Source organism: Prunus persica, chromosome G3 (assembly GCF_000346465.2).
Source record: "Prunus persica cultivar Lovell chromosome G3, Prunus_persica_NCBIv2, whole genome shotgun sequence".
Taxonomy (NCBI): Eukaryota; Viridiplantae; Streptophyta; class Magnoliopsida; order Rosales; family Rosaceae; genus Prunus; species Prunus persica.
In genome coordinates, this window is record NC_034011.1 from 4,671,487 (window position 1) to 4,688,102 (window position 16,616).

At 35.9% G+C, this 16,616-nt stretch overlaps 2 protein-coding genes across 2 annotated transcripts; both read right to left on the reverse strand.

Annotated features, from left to right (window-relative positions):
• Window positions 3,700–8,084, reverse strand: LOC18783370 (AUGMIN subunit 4). The gene is made up of 13 exons (XM_007215349.2): window positions 7,832–8,084; window positions 7,614–7,661; window positions 7,362–7,487; window positions 6,500–6,847; window positions 6,208–6,307; window positions 5,997–6,042; window positions 5,708–5,801; window positions 5,514–5,585; window positions 5,311–5,369; window positions 5,005–5,073; window positions 4,878–4,929; window positions 4,186–4,263; window positions 3,700–4,113 (listed from the first exon to the last, which is right to left on the reverse strand). Exons 1-13 carry the CDS (start codon window positions 7,964–7,966, stop codon window positions 4,039–4,041), a joined length of 1,302 nt encoding a protein of 433 aa, XP_007215411.1. The 5' UTR covers window positions 7,967–8,084; the 3' UTR covers window positions 3,700–4,038.
• Window positions 9,260–16,200, reverse strand: LOC18782111 (malonate--CoA ligase). Its single transcript, XM_007215318.2, has 17 exons — window positions 15,516–16,200; window positions 14,427–14,593; window positions 14,121–14,333; window positions 13,751–13,940; window positions 13,550–13,638; window positions 12,993–13,062; window positions 12,738–12,790; window positions 12,480–12,587; window positions 12,093–12,191; window positions 11,514–11,606; window positions 11,322–11,399; window positions 10,875–10,979; window positions 10,572–10,662; window positions 10,323–10,396; window positions 9,991–10,170; window positions 9,750–9,803; window positions 9,260–9,636 (listed from the first exon to the last, which is right to left on the reverse strand). Exons 1-17 carry the CDS (start codon window positions 15,658–15,660, stop codon window positions 9,592–9,594), a joined length of 1,854 nt encoding a protein of 617 aa, XP_007215380.2. The 5' UTR covers window positions 15,661–16,200; the 3' UTR covers window positions 9,260–9,591.

The following is a 16,616-nucleotide window of genomic DNA, read 5'->3' on the forward strand; positions in this document are numbered from 1 at the left end:
AAAATATGAATATGGTTTGAATGTATTAGGTTTTTAATTTATTCTTCTCTATAAGGAGGTATATATAAGAGTTTACATGTGTGCTTTATAAGGAATTAGATACAGTAAAGAATTAGGAAAGTATCTTCTAATTGTACAATGATTTATCACTTATATAAAAATAGGAAAGTAAATCCCTTAATTAATCAAGGAAGTAAATCTCCTTGATTAATTAGGAGACTCACGTCAACACTCCTCCTCAAGTTAGTGCATATATGTCACCGATGCCCAACTTGGTAAGTGAGTCAAGAAATACTCTTCCACAAACAGCTTTGGTTAAGATATCTGCCAGTTGATCTTCTGATTTTATGATTTTATGAATGGTAGGCAGATGATCTTTTTCTCAATTTTTTCTTTGATAAAATGTTTATCCACCTCAACATGTTTGGTTCAATCATGTTGAACTGGATTATAGGCAATATCGATAGCTGACTTGTTGTCACAATACAACTTCATTGGTTTTTTGGCTTGAAGCCCAATTCTGTCAAGAGTCTTCTGATCCACAATAATTCATAAACTCCGTGAGCCATTTCTCGATACTCTGCTTCAGCATTAGACCGAGAAACCACATTTTGCTTTTTACTCCGCCAAGTGACTAGATTACCTCTTACGAAGGTAAAGTAACCTGAAGTAGAGCGTCTATCAGTAATGGAGCCAGCCCAATCAGCATTTGTATATCCAACAACTTCGAGATCTCTATTTTTTTTTTTTAGAACATTAATCTTTTCCCAGGTGCTGACTTTAAGTATCTTAAGATCCGATCAACTGCATTCTTATGAGAAACACTGGGCGAATGCATAAATTGACTAACCACACTCACAGCATATGCAATATCTAGTCTTGGAGGACGTATGAAAAGTAGAACCTTTGGCGGTGGTGATAGAATCAGGAGTCCGAGTAGCCAGGTCAGCAGGAGTGACCGCATGCTTCTGTGAGTCTGCAATAAGATGAAGAATCGTAGGGGTTCCTGACATCGCAGCTGAAGTAAGATATGATATGAGAATGTGAGGAATTTGAGGTGAGGAATTTGATGTATGAATTTGATGTAGGAATTGGATTTAAGAGGTATGTGTATAAAATTTGAGGGTATGTGTTTAAGGATTTGGATAAGAGGGTGTGAGGTCTTTAGATTTGAGGGATTTTGGATTTGGGGAAAAATATGAGGAATTTGATTTAGGGTTTTGGATTTGAATATGGGAAATTTGTGATAAGGATTTAGAGACATCAACGGAAAAATATATGAGGAATTTGATTTAGGGTTTTGGATTTGAATATGGGAAATTTGAGATAAGGGTTTAGAGACAACTTCTCTTCACTCCGCTTCTCCCTTAAAGAGAAGGGGTCGTCGGAGTCAAGAAATAGGCAATATCTTCATGAGAAAAATAAATATATCTTTTTCACTCCCTCCCCCTCCCCTCCTCGGGGAGGAGAGCACTTAAATTGCAAAAAGAACGCAAGCACAGGTCACAAGAGAACCTGGCTCTGATACCATGCTGAAATATGAATATGGTTTGAATGTATTAGGTTTTTAATTTATTCTTCTCTATAAGGAGGTATATATAAGAGTTTACATGTGGACTTTATAAGGAATTAGATACAGTAAAGAATTAGGAAAGTATCTCCTAATTGTATAATGATTTATCACTTATATAAAAATAGGAAAGTAAATCCCTTAATTAATCAAGGAAGTAAATCTCCTTGATTAATTAGGAGACTCACGTCAACAATGTGAAGCAATTAATAAGAACACTCCAACTCACATGCAATTCTCTACAACAAATAATGTGTGCAGTAATAGAATTTAGTAGCACTCGAGAGAACGAGGTAGACCAAAGGCAAACATTCCCACTAAAAAAGAAGAAGAAAAATTTAACTCTCAAATTGATTTACTATGAAATTTCTCTCTCTTCAATATCTGCTTTGGAGATGTCAAAACTAGCAAATTAATATTTATTGAATTCCATTGGAATGGGCATATAAGATGGAGATAAAGATGGGAATCTCAGATTGAGTCAAAGAACACGAACCAGGAGTTGGCGTTGTCATTGAAGAACAGCGTGTGGCGATCGACCACCTCTACATCCATTTCTTTACGACCGTTGGATTGGAGCGGAATTGATACAGAGCAGAGAGAGAGAGGAGATGGGATTAGTATGACGGTGTAGGTGGTTTCTGGGTTTTTTTTTCTCATTTTATTTTAGTTTATTTAAACTTAACTTATGGAAATAATGAATTTGACTTGATTTGTTAACAACTGCAACTAACGAAATTCGGAGAAATTAAAATTTCAGTGAATAAATTTAAATTTGGACCTAATCCAATGACCAAAAATGTAATTAAACTGTTTGTAATAAAAAGAGTCTAGCCACGCGGCTATACTATTATTGAAATGTAGCGAAATGGGAGCTAGACGTCAGGAGGGTCCTTTTTGCCCTTTTACAAATCGTATAGCCGCGCGGCTGTACTATGGTTTTTATTACAAAATAGTATAGCCGCGCGGCGATACCATTCATAAAGGAAAAAAAGGACTGCCTGACGTCTGCTCCCATTTCGCCACGTGTTAATAGTAGTATAGCCGCGCGGCTATATGCGGGATATTTAGCCGTGCGGATTTACTGGGACTTTTTTTAAAATATTTTTAATAAATAGTATAGCCGAGCGGCTATACTCTTTACATAAGACTACACCCCAAATGTCTTTTCATGGTTCTCATTACAGTGATTCTGTAAAACGCATGCCTTTCTATCTAGCATGGGACTGATCATAACTGTAGCTAAAATTACTGCTAAACTTATTTAGTTTGGGTCAGAAAAATAAGAAAATAAAAGAGATACCATTAGGTCTAGTACAAGAAGAATAACGTGCATATGAAATTTAATCTTTAATTTGACAAGAAAAATAATGAAAATTGAATTTTCTTCTGCTTTTTTAAATATTTTTATATTATATATTTTTTATAGAAATTTCTTCTGCTAATTAAAAAGCTAAATAGAGCAGCATAAATGATCACGACAAACAATCCACATGAAGGTAAATGACTCATAAATAGAAGGATACGTATGGCTGGATTAGCCTAAACTATTGTGAAGAGAATTGTACTATGATGAGTTAATACAACAGTTGAAACTCTGCTCTCTCTCTCTCTCTCTCTCTCTCTCTCTCTCTCTCTCTCTCTCTCTCTCTCTCTCTCTCTCTCTCTATATATATATATATATATGCTTTGATTTTGCCAAACCATATCAATATCATTGTTTTGTTGTTCTTGTTTACATCATTAATTATTTTCCATATTTGGGGGTTTAGTATGCCATTATATATTCACCCTTGAATACCAAACATGACTCCATTAATCATATGATATATATACCTACAAACACTGATCAAACTAACGTTAGTATAGTGTACATTCAAGATCATCTGGGATGGAAAGTCGGTTTCGGAGTTTGGGTGGCTCTCGTGTTCCTCTCTACCATCTTCTTTTTCCTTGCACTCTCCATGTACATCAAGCACAACCCTAACAAGAGCTTGTTCACTGGGTTGGCACAAGTCGGCGTGGTTGTCTATAAAAATAGAAAACTTCCTCTCCCACCTTTGAGCTCAGAAAGTTTATACCACCACAAAAAGGACTCGGACCTTGTTGCACCAACTAACAAATTAAGGTAGAGTAGTAATCTTACACATGTCACAAAACTAAAATTGCTTCTGAGGTCATAAAATGTGGCGAGATGCCTAGAATTCTTTTAATGTGATGATGATTTACAGAGTATCCTCCTTGTAAGGAGATAATTATACACAACATTTCAAAAATCAGCTGTCTGTCTATTACCAATCTAGCTTATAACTATAAACACAAATGTCAAACAAAGAAGAAAGTCATAAGCATGATGATACTATTTAGAAGGCGTTTTTCATTTCCCTAAGGAAACAATCAACAGGCCAGTGATGAAGCAATTGGAGGCTTGGACTCAGAAAACAAGACCATACAAGATACAGCAGGTTCTATGCATTTACGTGATCTTGGTGTGTCAGGTCCATTTCAATTTGGTCGATTGTCCATTGCATATTTTCCAATTTCTGTAAGGGGATGTTGATATTAGAGATTAGCATGAGAACTGGGAAATGTACTACGGTAAGCATTGTTATTACCTTTACAATATCATGGTACTGCCTTGCAATTGAATCAAAGTGAGGATCAACACCCTGATATTCTCTAAGACGTGTAACCTGTTAAGAAAAGACGACTTTTGTAAATAAAGAAAACCAGCAGGAGAGATGCAGAAGGGTGATGCGGTTAAGTTGTATGCATGTTGTCAAAGAAAATTTGGCTCAGCATATCTTAACTATTTATCATCAAATTTGGCTCAGCTGAAGCATTTTCTATAATTATCATCAGCTTTGTAAATGAGCCCATTGATTATAGTGCAGGCCATTAAGTGTTTACGACCCATATTCACAATATCTACAATGACAAATAACCAGTAACAAGTGATATAGCAATAAAAGCAGATTGAGAAACTTCCTTATCTCATCAAAATTCCTTAAGAAAACCCAAAAAATCTACTGGCGAATAAGTTTGAAGCAATTTACAACTTGACAGATAGCAGATTAGGATTTAAAACAATAATGACTTACAGGAAACCAAGGCAAATAGACAGGAAAACATTGCAAATCAACCTCAAAGTAATGCCCAAACAAAATATATTATTACAAGCCTACAGTGCTGCTAGAAGGCCATGATGTGGTTAAAATGTCTGTTTTGGGGCACACGCAAATGAAGGCAACCAATGATCAGAAACCACTTAGGAAAGGGAAGAAAAATAAGAAGTAGAATATCATACCGCTTTATTATACGCGATTGAAGCTTCATCTGTAGCTTCAAGGAGATACTTCCTAGAAATGTGTTATAAAATTGTTAAAACCCTGGAATCGGTAAGCTGCACATACTTTCAAAGTCGTCAAAGCTACCTTATTTTATGTAGGGCCGGTATTGACTCCTTAGTATAAGTTTCAAGAAGGAGAACATGCTCCAGAACCCTGAAATACAATGGGGCATATTATACTCATTACATACAATCCATTAATTGATTTGATCACAAAACATGAAGAAAAAAATATATATACAGTCAGTGGTGAGTGGTGAACTTTGTCTTCTTGCATAAGATGCATCACAAACAAAAAATTCATAAACATATGGAAAGTGAGACATTAAGCAACATTGACGCCAGAAATACAAAATTATAAATTTATAATACAGAAAACCATGTAACGGACCTCAATTTTGCACTCATCGTCTCACACCTCTTGCAAAGCCATGTTTTTTGCAGTCCGTCCTATAAATCATTCATTATTAATAAAAGGTTCAAGAATCCTCAACAACATTGAAAACAGAATAATATAGAAGCTTTGAGCCTCCCTCATATTAACCCTCAACAACATTGAAAAAATATTAACCCTCCCAGATATTAGAAGCTTACATATTGATGTTGATGTTGCAACTTCAAATCTCTGACCAGTTTGATGAGCACTCCCAGTATCTGCTCTAGGACCTAGGTTTTGCAACAAAAAAAAAAACCAAGGCATAAAAAAAATATCTTCACAAACAAAATGCGCCTGGCATGAAATTGCAGGAACATAAAACTTTGTTTTATTTTTGTTTTCATTTTCATACATTATAATATTCAGCAAATTTTCTATCCGCAGAATATAGATCTTCCCGCAGAGCTGCTTCCTCCCTTTCCATCTCCTCAATTATCAACTTCACCCTGATAAAGTCATGAGAAAAGTGTCACAAAAATAGATCAGACTGTTGGAAAAATATTTAGAACAGTGCCTCCAGAAATTTATTGATTGCCAAAAGCATTGGAATTAAGATTGCCAACCATCCATAAAAAGCATCTTACTCAACGTAAAAGGGAATTCTCATACAACGAAAATTGCATCAAAAGAGTAACTCAAACCTTTCTGGAAGGCAAGAACTTGAATTCTGATGCCCAGATGACGAGTCTGCATAAAAAAGCATTGGAATTAGTTACACCTTTAATAATTATCATTATGCATGGGTAAACATGTGTCATGTATAGATTTCATCATCAACTTTAAAAGTGCATGTCAAGTGTATATGGAGAGAGAGAGAGAGAGAGAGAGAGAGAGAGAGAGAGAGAGAGATACCATTGTCATCCATTATAAAGGCATCAGCTAATTTATCACATTTAGCTACTAAACGGACTTCAATCTCCCGAGAAAGACACAACTGATATTCTGTCATGTCCTGCAGTTGAAGCATCAGAAATGTAAGGAGCAGCTTCACCAAAGTTAGATCTTCATGTTAAGGGATCATATACAGTAAAGTAACAGATTCTATAAAGAAAATATACATTTTAATGTGAAAAAAACATTAATAAATAAAGGGGAAAATAAAAGACAAAGTGAACTGTTGCCAGAACCATAATGGACATTGTACCATTGACAATGGTGTTTGCTGGAGCTGTGTTTGCCATAAATATGCAGGTGTAATTCCAAGAAAGCGATTCGGAACACCACCAACTCCAGATTCCACAGCATCAGTAGCATTAAGAGAAAGATTGTTGTTTGCTGCACTACTGGTGCTAGTAGCAGTATTAAAATTGGTTGAGTTGGAACTTGAGCTGATTGTAACGCTGGTACTGATACTGTCAAGGGAACTACGTGACATCGTACTGCATTTTTCAATTTCTTCCTCATGAATTTCACCATCTTTGGAGATAAGAGGAAGCCTCAATCTTTGAGCTGCTTCCGCAACAATCATGCGATGCTCCAATGTCTCGTACAACTGATATAAACATGAAAATCACATTCTCATCCGTTTTAGACTTGATGTGAAAAGTAGAATACTAATGGTATATTTGAGCATCCCATGACAATTGAATTAGCCTGTTGTCTTTTGAAGATGAATTAACATACAAGTCTATCATAGTGCATCTCTGTTAAGATCATGGTTAAATAAAAAATGAACATTCTTTGAGGGAATACTAATTCTGAACTGGTACCATTTCATGTTAACTCAAAGGAAAACATTTTTTTTCCTATTGTTTTCTACTTCAATTGTAACAAGGAGAAGGGAATCATTCAACTCCCATACCAGGAAATCACAGGCACCCTGTGCTTTCCCACCAACTTACAAGTTATTTACCTTAAAGATATGGATGTCTCTCCTATTTCATGCCAAATCATGACTAAACAACACTTGATGTAAAATGCATTTCCAAATCAATAACTTCAAAAAAAATATATATACATATACATATATATATATACAAAAATCAATGATTGTGGCACATTGAAACCTGAGGAGGATTCTTCAAGTCCGATTGCAGATATAAACCCTGAACATCTCGAATTCCTCCAAGATTAGCCACCGAAACTGCTTGTTGATATTCTTCCACCATTGCAATTGCCTCACCATAAATTGCCTACACCAGAATCCAAACCCACCATTCACACACACACACATTACGAAATCCTTGCCAAATTAGAACAACTAGTTCAATCAACACAAACTCAAAAAAAAAAAAAAGAAAAAAAAAAGGCAGAACTACCATGGCTTCCAAGTAACGCAATCTTTCTCTGGACATTTCCTCCCTTGCCTGCACCAGAATTAAATAACTTTAAGAAATCAAAGGCATTGTAAAGAAAATGCTCAGATTGTTTAATTCATAGATTGCATTTTATAGTTTGTAGAGCACATTTTTTAAGCAACCAAACAAGGCAGGGCAATGTAGAGAGAGAGAGAGAGAGAGAGAGAGAGAGAGAGTACGAGTTGGAGGTCGAAGTAGGCTGATTTGGAGACGAGAGAACCATCGGGTGCCAAGCAGTGGCGCTCCAGCTGATCAATGACTTGGGTCAAATCCGGTGGCAGGTTTTGCCCTTGTTGTTGCAGTCCCTTCACCATTTTGCTAAGCTCCTCTTCGCCCCCACTCGATCGAAAACGTCACCGTATTCCTTCTTCTTCTTCCTTCTTAAAGATTAAGCTCAGCAGTCAGAGTCTTACAGGAATTTGAAATCTTAGGCCGGCCGACCTTCCTTCAACTGCCAGCAAAAGTTAATTTAACTTGATTTTACCAAAAGAGCCTCATCTTCGTGCATCTATACGGTGTCGTTTCACTTTAAATGTAAGACAGAAAACGAAAACATACAGAAAATCCAATCCAATTTGGGAAATGACGAAATCAATTTTTAGATAGAAAGTGGACTCACCACACTAGTTTATCAAATTATTGTTACCATTTAACACATGACATGGTAATCTCATCTTAAATTCAATTCCTTTTGTAATGGGAAGATAATGCAGATCTAGGGGAATTTTGAGATGATATTTTTATGAAAGATTTGGTTGTAAAGTATGTGTGCCTGATGCCTTAATGGTAGGAGTTCGAAACTATTTTGTGACTAGGGACAAGCCGAATTCAGAGTGGGAATTAATCCCACCCTTCGAGTGTAGGAACACCTCATGATATTTACCCCAAAAAAAAAGTATGTGCGCTGTATTGCAAATTAGTAAACTACGTATATATTGTTTTTGTGATGTATATATTCAAAAGTTGTACAAAAAAATGATTGTTAAAGAAATTAATTATTTCTTCGTACTTGTATTTATTTATTTTTATATTTATTTTTCTTAAAAAAGAAGTGGGCATGTTAGCCACAGCTGGGAGATAAAAATGAATTTTTTTTCGTATTGTTAAGAGCTTTAAGCACAACACCATGTAAGAAATACAATGACGTGATTTATGGCTTATTCGTGGCCAAAGCCAACTCATTTTGGCCACTGGGTACACTACTTTTGTCATCATTACTAGTCTAATATCATTTGTAGCCCCATTTACGGCTTTATAGTAGTGATTGTACAATCAATGCGGGAAAATATTATCTTCATCAAGTTAATTCGGAGAAGAGAAGGACGATACAAAATTTATGAAATCAAATCTTTAAAATGTTCAAGGTGCTTAAGTGGGTAAAAACATTGTTTTCTATGTCCAGATAGGTAACATGGTAATAACGATATCTAAGTCATGAAAAATGTTTTGCAACCCAAATCTTTTGTCAGTTCTCATGGAAATTGATGTATCTTATTATGATTTGGGTGAGATGGGGGCAAAGCTCAGAACAGAAACCAAAGAGAGGAGAGAAGGAGAGCCCAAAATATGCAAGCTTTAAGTTTAAACATTGTAACTAATTCAAAGGCTGATTCAAAGGATTTAGCTTTAAATGAGAGGAGGTCAATTATATATTTTGAACTTCGTCTTTACATACTGATACTAAGTTTATTCTTTATTCAGAAATCTATACCAAAAAAAAAAAGTGGATTAGCTGCAAAGAGCTTCAACAATTGATTTCCCTCAACTCACTGCATCATATTCACTTTATCTAGACTACCCTACCAGACATTCACGAGTCACATTCCACAACCGCATGACAAGGATACTTCCTACGTTGAATTCGAACTTTAGTTTCCAAAACTTCATGTTGTGTGTGCCATAGCTTCTTAATTCCTTTCTTTCTGTTCTGCAATCAAGTCTATGAATCAGAAGCCAGAGTTTTCTTCAACTCTTTTTTATTCACCTGCAATCAGATGCGCAATGTAAATACACCTTACAAGTTAATGCGATGTAAATACAAAGAAATAAACAAAGCTTTTGTAGCCTAGCAAATAAGGAAATGTAAAAGTAACTTGCCTTTCCCATCGCATTCCGAGGTATTGAATCCCACAGAAGCAGTCGTGTCGGTATCTGGAAAAATGTAATGCAGTTATTTGTAGTGCTCATTTGAGAATATAGTTGTGTTGTTTGAAAAATGTGACAAGGATTTGGAAGTTACTATTCATGAGAACAGAATGTTTATTACTTGATAACTGAAGAGGACTGATCATAAAAACTCCAAAGGAAGAGAAAAAAAGTGAATGATGGTCAGTAGTACCTTGTATGGTGCAAGTTTGTCTTTTGCCCAAGCAGATAGATCCTCCAAGCTTATAGCAGGTCTCAGTTCTTCCTTTTGTTTCCTTTTCGCTTCAACCTCTGGCACTATTATTGCACAAACAATTTCTCCATAGTTTTCGTCTGGCAAGCCCAACACACAACACTCCTCCACAGCCGGGTGCTACATAAAAGGGGTGATTTTAGTTAGAAAAATTCAATCGTTCATTGAGCACTTTAATTTTTCATTTTTCTTTATAATGATAGACCTACAAAGAAAAAGAACAAAATCATAGCATATCCATAAGAAAACTGGAATAGAGGTCAAAAATCCACCTGTAAAAGAACTGATTCGATTTCTAATGCAGATAACTTGTATCCACCAACCTTCATAATATCAGCACTAGTACCTGATACATGTCATCAAAAAATACGGAAGAAGAAAGAAGAATTCATTCTCAGTTAGACGTCCTTTAAGTGTCTGCATTGCTAACCAGAAGCATCAAAATCTGAGACTGGTAAAAAACAAAATTGAAGGATTGCATCAATAAGAGTATCATGCACATGAGTTCCAGGTATCCTTACGTCCCAATATGATATAGTACCCATCTTCGTCCACTGTACCAGCATCTCCAGTTCTGAAGAACCCATCACTTGTAAATGATTCCTTGGTTACCTAGACAATGACCACAATGTCGTAAGAGAAATTTGTTGATATTCTTCAGAATTTCATTATGCCATATACGAAAAATGCAGAATTTCATTACTCCATGTTCCATTCTTCAATTAAAAGAAAAGCACATCTCACAAACATAAATGCAGGTGTGTGCGTGTGTATATGTGGTTTGTTATCGCAGGTAGCATCAAATTTCTGAAATCAGAAATTACCTCAGGAAGTTTCCAATATTCCTTGAATACTGAAGGGCTTCTGATACAAAGCTCACCCACGCCTATACTATCACTTCCACTGTCATCTTCTGCAACAATCCTTACCTATAACAAATACAGATCTTATAAACATACATATATAGATACTAATTTGTAGTTACTTTTATTGAGAAAAACACTCCCATGTCAATTATGGGACACATCACCAGTAAAGTACACCAGCTTTGTAACTCTACAATTTATAAGCTGTTTCAAGGACCAGGATATAGTCTTTGTCAATGAGCATGTAAAACATGCATGCACTAAATGTCTTAAGATTTTGCTATTTTAAGTGGTTCCCTTCAGCACCAGGGCTAATTATTAAAATCTGCATGCGAAAAGCTTCCTTCATAAGTTTCTTATGGTAAAATTGCTGCTATAAGTATATTTCATAACCAGCCCACTTACCTCCACACCTGGAAATGGTTTTCCAACCGTGCCTGCCTTCCGCTCACCTCTTAAGGGGTTTGATATTGCCATGACAAACTAAAAACATCAAAAACCATATATATGATAAGAAACTTTATTTTTTGGATACATGCACTCTCTTCATAAAGTCAGAATACTAGTTCAAAGTAATTTAAACTAAATATCACTTACCTCTGTCATGCCATATCGTTCCAAAAGACGATGTCCTGTGATGGATTCCCATTTATGCATTACAGGTTGAGGAAGTGCAGAGGAACCACACATCTGGGAGAAAGAAATAAGTTTCTTAGTCATGGGTATAGGATTCACCATAGACTTTAACATAGAGGAATGTAAAGGCCAATTTTCATGATAACATTGGGTGGTTCTCCGTAGGAGCTAATTAACTTAGCCGATGATGTATCCTGATGTTTTCTGAAAAGACCTGGGATAAAGTCCCACATTCATGGTGTCCTTTTTTGTTGCCTTACCTTTCATGTAAACCAGAAGAACGGAGAAAGTTCCACTACCACCGGGGATGCTGTGGTAATGGAAAGAGAGCCTACAAACTTGTGTAGATACAAATACTCTCACAATTATCATTCCCCATATTAGTACCTTACAATTAATTTTCAGTCAGTATTTAAAGAGTAGATTTTTACACGTATTTCCGATAAAGATCCAATAATCAAACAAAAGCATCTTAGTTCCTGTTCACAATATAGATACAAAACCATTATTGGGAAAAGAAAAAGCTTTCAGGCTGCTTACCATAAGACGCAACTGTCTTGCAGCACAGGCAGAGGCAGCTTTTAGCTCTGGATCCATTGCTTCATGAGCTTGTATCAATCGAGTATACATGGTCGGAACCTACACAAATACAAGCCACTTAACTTGCAGTCTAACTAAATTAAGATAATTATTTCGCATCAAAAATCAGTACAATGAGAGATGCAGTAGATGCATAGCATGTTTAACCTTCAATTCACGTATTGAAGATTATAAAACCAATAAATCAACTAACAAGCAGGAGATACCTGCTTTTTAGAACATGGCGCTTTCCCAAGAATTTGTATTCTAGCGCAATTATAATATGTTATGACTTGCAATAGATTTTCATATTAGCAAAAACATCCTTCACATACAGAGTAGACTTACTCCTGTAAATACAGTTATGCCATCAGCTGCCTTAGTTCCATTTATTGGATATGATTCACGCCATCTCTGCCAAATACCCCTCACGCTAAATTTTGGCATAAACTCAACCTTCAACAACATAAACAGAAGAAATTAAATTACAATAAGTAGCTGAGCAAGACTCATGCAGCCAAACAAAGCCGTTCCAGGGAAAAGCAACGGTGAAAGCCTTCAGTTGTCAAGGCAACCAAGGAAAACAGAAAAAGGAGAGTATATTACCGTGGAACCTGCATAGAGGGGGGCAAGTACAGCATTGAAAAGCCCATGAACATGTATGTTATAGGTTAAGGATAACATGTTTCAATCAATCATCAAAGCCATAAACCAACAAGGATAAATTTCAGTGCGACTTGGAATTTCCAATCAAGTTTCTAACAGAAAAGGAAGACACAGAAGACATCAACTAAACGTAAGCTGAGACTGCATATGGAAACAGTACAATTTGCAAGCAAGTACATAAAAGTAGAAGGATATGATGTAGTGGTAGACAATTCAAGAACTGATCAGCATATGTATACTCCCAAGCTTCTGCTAAGGTTTGGACCTGAAATTGAGGCAACATCAGGGCAAGAGTCAACCATAGTTAACTTGGAATAGAGACACTAGAGTCAAGGAAAATAGTGCATGACCTACAAGAATACCTCCATTACATGACTTATAATGTTATAACGCATAAAAGTGAAACAATAAATGAACACCAAGAGATGTTTTTTTTTCTTTGCAACACAAGTCCGTGGACAAGTAGCCCACATGAAATGAGATGCATTGCAAAGCTAACATCAAAGAAGACTTCTTAGAAGAAATAGCCAAACTTGACAAACAAACCCCTAAACTATAGATGCCTACTAATCAAGAGAAAATGTTTCTAAAACAGTGATCCTGTATATAAAAATTATATTACATCATCTGTTGTCCATTATAATGAAGACCCTTATTGTGACATGTGTATCCTACACCTCACTTGAAACTATTTTAGTGGTTAAACGAAATATAGCTAAATCTTTGCTTGCAAGGATAGATGGGGCGCATACCTGTGCACTGATGCTTTTGTGCGTGTGCACAACTCCTTTAGGTTTTCCTGTTGTACCACTAGTGTATATAATTAATGCAGGATCGTCACCTTCATAACAAAAAATGACAGCACAATAATCAAAATTTATTATTAACTCCTACAGCATAACCAATCAAGGATATAAATCTGCACATTCTTAAAGGCACACAATCTCTCTTACTTGATTGCTTTTTATTCCGGTGAAAAATTCTATCTGCGTCTATTTCTCCAGCTTGTAAATTACCATCTGCGCTTTTTTCTGAAGAACTGCTAGGAACGGGTGGAATAAGAGAAACTTGAGCAGCACATTTAGCAGCAACATTTTCCATAAGTTGCTGGTGATCTTCAGTACTCAGAATCATGGAGACATCCTGTAAACCAGATAATCATTTAAGGCCTACAGAATTTATGCCAAAAATAAAATAGAAAAATACATAATGAAGATAAGGTATGGCAACATGTATTAAAACTAGTAACTCAATAAATAGCATCGAGAAAAACACAAGTCACTAAGAAAGAAAAGTAAAACAAAGGGGATATTGGGGACTCACTGAATCATTCATCACATGCAAGAGCTCAGCTTCAGGATAGCTGAGAGCAAGTGGAACCGCAACACCTCCACTAAGCCAGGTCCCAAGTATACCAGCAACAAATTCGGCTGAGGGCTTAGCCACAATTCCTATTCTAGCCCCTCCAAGATGCCCTTGTCCTCTTCCACAATCAATTGCTGCTGAAGAAGATTCATGCTTACATGCTTCGGAAGTCTGTACGCCAAAGACACTAAAGAATAAGCAAAAATATTGTGGGAAAGAAACTATAAATGTTGAAAAAAAAATTGAAAAAAAACTAAAACTCACCGCGTTCAAGTGACGACTAGATAACAAGCTAGATATACTTGATGCAGAAGAGATTAGTTGATTGTAACTGTAACTCTTCTGATCATATCTAATAGCAACATCGTCACGAGTTGCAGACCCTTGATTAGTTACCTTTACCGCCTCCATAAATGAACCAGATTGCAATGCTGTAAGGGATTAGAAAACAAAAAAGAGCAGATAATCAAATATACATCTAGCTTCTAGCTGCGCATAGCACAATTATTCATTCAGCCGTTGCAACAAAACTATCAACAAACAAGCATTGCAAATGCAACTTTCTTAGATAGAAACACAAAATGAGGTCTAATTGTGAAATTTTAATCCACAGTCCCCATAACCTAAAAATTGAATTTCCAACCATATTTACTATAGTTGAGTTAAGGACATTTGAAGGGGCACATTGTGTTTAACAGAACATCCAAGGGACAAGTAAAAATTAAAAGTGATCAGTACAGCTGATAGAAGATATCAATAACCAGACGTGATTAAACCATGCATCTGCCATATAAGATGCACACGATAGATACACCACCAAATGTCATATAGAAAGGAATGCAGGCCTTTGATCAACTAGAAACATTCAACTCCCATTTTCTTATCTTATTTTTCTCCGATCACAGGGCCTTGCCTGGGTTTAAACACCTAAACTGTAAAGGGCCTTTATTAATTGGGTCAAAATATAGGAGTTCAATACTGAAATTCTGTTATCATGATTTCATATATGAAGTGAGGTTACAAATCATTCTAAGTGTTCCCGGGAAAAGAAAAGGAATTTGTCCAGTTTTGGGGTCCCAACTCAAAGAACATTAATACACAATAACAAAAATCAATAAAGAAACAAAAACCGCATCAATGCTATGTTTGGCTAACGAGTGAAAACACAGGAACATGAAAACCCTTCACAATGCACAACCCAGGAAACCGAAAAAGAAAAAACCAAATCCTATTCAGTCCAGTCCTCAATTTTTCCAAAACCCAAGACAATCTTAAAACTTCCTCTCTCTAACTTTCTCAGCAACCAAAAAGCAAACATCTTGTGGGCTAAACAACATAAAAGTAGGAACTTACAAGAGAAAAGACGAGATTCTGATAAGCAGAGAAAATGGTTGGTCCTTCTGAAGTAGCAGGAGGCCTTGAGACGCAAAGCAGGGGAATAAAAGCAGAGGGACTTCAGCTGTTGGTTGAGAGATTTAAATGGGGAGGTGGATCTCATTTTAGGTGTGGCCTATTAAATGGTCACAATTTTTGGTCAGTCAGTGATGACGCAGTTGATGTGGTTGTTGTTGTTGGTGGTGTGCTTAAGATTAGTTTGGTTTTGGTCTTGGCTGCATTCAATCAAAAGGTTCATGGTTTGGTTATGTCTGGTCGCTGGTGCTTTGAGCCTTGACAATTTGAACTTGAGTTCTGCTGCGAAACGGCAAGTTAAAAAGACACAATTTTACGAGGGAGAGATTAGAGGAGAAATGATTTTCACATTTTGGGTTCTAATTTGTGAGCTGGGGGTGTATACAATTAGAATTCTATAGCGTTTAAAAAGATGATAAGAACTCGTGTTTTTAACAAGTGTTTCTGTACTACAAATTTTGAGTGAACTGTTCGAACCTTTTTTTTTCTTTTTTCTTTTTTTTTACCATAAACTGTTATTTTTTATTTTTCAGGAATTACAGTCTCAATGTCAATGACATCATGGATATAATTGTTGTTCTTTCTTAACTACAATTAGGTGCCTCACAATTACAAAGTTTCCTTTTTGATAATCTACAAAGATTACAAAATTAATGTTCATGTGTATAAGATAATGTTATTTTGATTTTTTTTAAAATACAAAATGGATGAATAATTCCGCATCTAAGTGACCAAGAAGTGCATTAAAGTCATCGATTGAATGATAAAGGCTAAGTTAAACACATACGATTGAAGGGTGTTGGAACAATTTTTTACAAGTGAATCATATTTGCAATTTTTCCAATGACCCAAAAGACAAATAAAGAAAAAAGGAATTACTCAAAGCGTAGGGTTTATGCTAATCTAAGGCTAAATTGTTAATACTTTTAGACACAAATGGTAATAGAAGAAACAAAGGCGCATGTCCACCATAAATAAAAAAAAGAAAGAAGGGCAGATGATGATTAGAGGAAACTTTTTGGACCTACCAAGTTTCCCTACTAT

Coding starts and splice junctions, on each gene's coding strand:
- LOC18782111 (XM_007215318.2), bottom strand. CDS start 15,660: ATGAGATCCACCTCCCCATTTAAATCTCTCAACCAACAGCTGAAGTCC. Junction 10,171..10,322: donor TCGAATCAGTTCTTTTACAG/GTGGATTTTTGA, acceptor CCTTTTATGTAG/CACCCGGCTGTGGAGGAGTG. Junction 9,637..9,749: donor CTCGGAATGCGATGGGAAAG/GCAAGTTACTTT, acceptor ATCTGATTGCAG/GTGAATAAAAAAGAGTTGAA.
- LOC18783370 (XM_007215349.2), bottom strand. CDS start 7,966: ATGGTGAAGGGACTGCAACAACAAGGGCAAAACCTGCCACCGGATTTG. Junction 5,802..5,996: donor AGTTCTTGCCTTCCAGAAAG/GTTTGAGTTACT, acceptor TGACTTTATCAG/GGTGAAGTTGATAATTGAGG. Junction 5,074..5,310: donor ACGATGAGTGCAAAATTGAG/GTCCGTTACATG, acceptor ATTGTATTTCAG/GGTTCTGGAGCATGTTCTCC.